Source organism: Bidens hawaiensis, unplaced genomic scaffold (genome assembly GCF_021521415.1).
Source record: "Bidens hawaiensis isolate Kalapana, Puna unplaced genomic scaffold, B.hawaiensis_p1.1 tig00013251_1, whole genome shotgun sequence".
In the NCBI taxonomy this organism is placed as follows: domain Eukaryota; kingdom Viridiplantae; phylum Streptophyta; class Magnoliopsida; order Asterales; family Asteraceae; genus Bidens; species Bidens hawaiensis.
Genome location: NW_027492121.1, coordinates 262,044 through 266,060, shown reverse-complemented (window position 1 = coordinate 266,060; position 4,017 = coordinate 262,044). Strand labels below are relative to the sequence as shown.

General features: G+C 34.0%; 1 protein-coding gene across 1 annotated transcript; it reads left to right on the top strand.

The window, feature by feature from the left end:
* The first annotated feature begins 1,564 nt into the window (after positions 1-1,564).
* On the top strand, positions 1,565-2,911 carry LOC143543696 (bifunctional dihydrofolate reductase-thymidylate synthase-like). Its single transcript, XM_077035958.1, has 3 exons — positions 1,565-2,092; positions 2,159-2,485; positions 2,681-2,911. The coding sequence occupies exons 1-2, from the start codon at positions 1,569-1,571 to the stop codon at positions 2,445-2,447; spliced, it is 813 nt and encodes a 270-aa protein (XP_076892073.1). The 5' UTR covers positions 1,565-1,568; the 3' UTR covers positions 2,448-2,485; positions 2,681-2,911.
* The last annotated feature ends 1,106 nt before the right edge of the window (positions 2,912-4,017 follow it).

The following is a 4,017-nucleotide window of genomic DNA, read 5'->3' as shown; positions in this document are numbered from 1 at the left end:
CAAAGACCCCACATTTTCCAAGGATACTTTAGGGTGTTAGTATCCAAAACTAATTAATAATAAATTCAGTTAATAAATACTCCTTCCGTCCCGTTATAAGTGTCATATTTTGACTTTTCAAGTCTTTCTTTTGCAACTTTGACCGTAAATATTTTTGTTCGTGTCATATAATACTTGATGAAAATTATATCAATGTAAAATACATTTAAAACCCAATCCATTCATATATATTTACATCAAGTATTATATAACACAAACAAAAATATTGACGGTCAAAGTTAAACAAGAAAGACTTGAAAAATCAAACCAGAACACTTAAAATGGGACGGAGGGAGTAATACATTTACGTGAGATAAAGACTTTTTCACAAGTAATAGGTTTTAATATCTACTTTTAAAAAGTTAGACCTAACAAAAATACATGAAAGTGATTTTTGAGTTTTATACGGGTGTGGATCTCAGTCGATCTGTTAGGCTCTTCTATAGGTACCTCATGCTAATAGGTAAGTTGTGTAATTACATATTAGAAAGAACTTGTTTGATGGACAAATAAGTTGGAAAGAAAGTGAAGAGGTAAGTGGGCCACCTCCATTGGGTAATAGATCGAACACATAGTGCCGTGGTTGTCAATAAAAATCATTCATGAATTGAACATAATACCGTTGAAATTACCGCGTTGTAGTAACGTTTTAAAAACTGATTTTTAAATCGTATCGGATTAGGCTCAGTCGCTCAGAATGGTTGCTACATAAAAATACAACTTCAACTAAAAGAATAATCCAATCATGAAACATTAAATAATTCAAAACTACATAAATGTCATAAAAGAAAAATAGTTCACTCATTTACATTTGTTAATATTCATTTAGAATCTTCTAGTCTTGCGATTTAGCTATGTTAAAACATTTAATTGCATGCTAAAAGTAAAAAATGAGCCACTGTTTTGTTTACGAAAAAGACTTGGGCTTAAACCGGTTTGATGGTTTAAACCGGTATTTAAGGAAAAACTGACGGATCAACAAACATATCATATACCCAAAAAGCCAGGGCCAAACTTACGGGCTGTTTTTATTCCACTATAGAATCTACAGAGCTACAGCTAGATTTCGAAATCAATGAAGTTTCACCCAAAGGTTCACAAACCGGTCTGAGTCAGGTTGGGTAGCTAGGTCGAGCTGAGGAGTCAGTTTTTTTTTACCAAGAAAACAAGGTTTATATAATATTGTATAAAACGAGTAACATATACCCACCCTCAGCGGCCCACTTACAGTATTCAATATCAATGTTGAGCCCATTAACCCCAAATCTCCTTCCTGTTCGCTCCATTCATTCGACCAAATCGAAATCCATCAATCACAGAAGTCGCAGCAGCTTCAAACTCTATTTATTTTCAATTGGCTTTATTTTCAGCAGGTTTATACTTTCTGTTTCATAGTAGGATTGTTCTATTGAGGCTCTCTCTGTTCATGCGAATTGTTAGGGTTCAACCGTTAATTGTTTAAACTATATAACTGCAACATTTACTCTTATCTCAACCATTGGTCTTTAATTTCATATATACAGAGTATTATGATTTTATCCAGGATCGTCAACAAACACAGCCTTAATGTTATGCTATCAACTACTTCCCATGTTTATAGATCTCTGTTGTACCCGGTACCAAATATTATTAAAAATCACAGAAAATACTCAATTATGGAAGATTGTAACATGAAACCCGCTTCTCAAAAGACTTACCAAATTGTAGTTGCTGCAACTCGCGATACGGGAATCGGGAAAAACGGCAAGTTAGCGTGGACACTGCCTTCCGATCTCAAGTTTTTTAAACAGATAACAAGGAGCACATCGGATCCGAACAAAAGGAATGCGGTTATCATGGGGCGAAAAACATGGGATAGTATCCCTCTTTGTTACAGACCACTTGCTAGTCGCCTTAATGTTGTGTTGACTCGGTCAGTGACCTGCAATGTTGCTACTTCTGAGAATGTTATTACTTGTGGAAGCTTTCCTTCTGCTTTGAAATTGTTGGCATCTTATCCGTATTCTTTGGAGATAGATAAAGTGTTTGTTATAGGAGGCGGACAAGTATTAAGGTATCATATGTTCGGTTAGATGTTAAGAATATTAAATGTTTGATTCATAATGTATTTCTGGTACAGGGAGGCGATGAATGGTCCAGGCTGTGAAGCTATCCACATGACTGAAGTTGATGTGAGTGTTGACTGTGATACTTTCATACCCCGTGTTGATAGTTCTGTATTCCGTCCTTGGTGCTCGTCTTTACTGGTTACAGAGAATGATATAAGTTATCGTTTTGTGTCGTATGTTCGTGGTTGCGATTCTTTGGATTCGAATAAGTTAAAAGTTGAGGATTTTGGTTTTTTGCCGAAGATGATTTTTGACAAACGGGACGAGTTCATGTATGATGCATTCTCACTGAAAGGTTGAAGGGACAAATGGCATGTAGAAGAAACAACTTAGTTCAGGTAATTGCTATTTAGCAAGATTGATAGCCTTGATCAGTTACTTATCTACTAAATTTATATTGAAATATATATTTATTTGGCAATCTCACTGTAAGTTTCGTAACGTATTTTATTGTTCTTGAAAGTATTCTATTTTGTCATAATCATCTCATGCAGATTCCTTGACAAATGCGTCCAAATTTACTCATTTTGTAGGTTATTTGGAACATGAAAGGAAATTCTATAGCGGTGGCTGAAGGACCAAGCTCTCTCTGGTCTCACAATTCTGAGGTGATGTGTCTTTGTATATGAAGTCCTTCAATTTTGGGGTCATGTAATGTTAAGATCGATTTAGACGTAGAGGGAAAACTAGAAAGAGAGAAAGGAAGTTCAACTCATATCATTGATCCATTCTATTCCCTTTTAACTGTTCCTTAAGTACAGAAGGTTAACAACTGCTTAACGACCAACAGATATGTTGATTCCTACACCATTAATATTAATATATATTAACAATATTCCTTCCTTTAGATGTTCTTGACCTCAAGAACTTATGAATGTTGTTCAAAAACAATCTCGTGACTAACCATTTTCGATTTGGGACTCATTTCTAGTGGAATTTGTCTCTTTCAAAGTGTGCCTCCTAAAATTCCATCTAACAAGCTTACAACGTCTTCATTTGTATCATCTGTGGATTTGGTATTTGAAATATGCATCCTGGCAGGAATTGGCAAGTTTGTTTTGTATATTGTTTTTCACTTTCCTTTGGATCACCTACTTCTATGTCAACCCTTATTCTTAATTTAAAGTGTATCATTTTCATGTGCATTTTACAAAAATTACAATGAACCAGATCTTGAGTGTCACTATTAACAGCTACTTCTTGGTTTTCTAGTATATCAGTGTCAATATAATTCTTGGATACTCTAATCTTGATTTAAAGAACCAATTTCCTTTTCACATATGCTATTATAATTTTTATACAATTGCCAAAATTTATCCTAATTTTGCTATTTCATCTATGGTGTTCAAATTCTAACAAGAATTTTAATCACATTCACTTGTATCAACTCTTTGCATTTCAATCAAACCTTTTTCACTACAATCTCTGATGAAGTGATGTCTGATTTCAATATGCTTAGTCTTAGAATGTTGCACAGGATTCTTAACAGTAAAATAAGCAGCAGTATTATCAATCAGAATAGGGGTGTTTAGAAAGTTCTCACTAGAAATGAAAAGTAAAGAGCCATACAATCATACTAATAGGCTAATAGCAATGTTTTAAACTCGGGAACAGAGCGTTAGTAAATAAAAGCAAATTTTTTAGTTGTTTGAAAGCAAAACGGAGTTGGTATGAACTATTAGATGTAATAATTTGGAGTTTGTATAGAAAACCATAGTCAACGTATGTTCATTTATGCATTTTTTAGATTGTATTAATCCGAAAAGAGGAATACTATTCACTACTTGTTTGAAATTGTTTATATGTTTTAACACATTGAGTCGAGCCGAGCAGAATTGGTGTTGGACTGAAAAATCTGGTTACTAACATG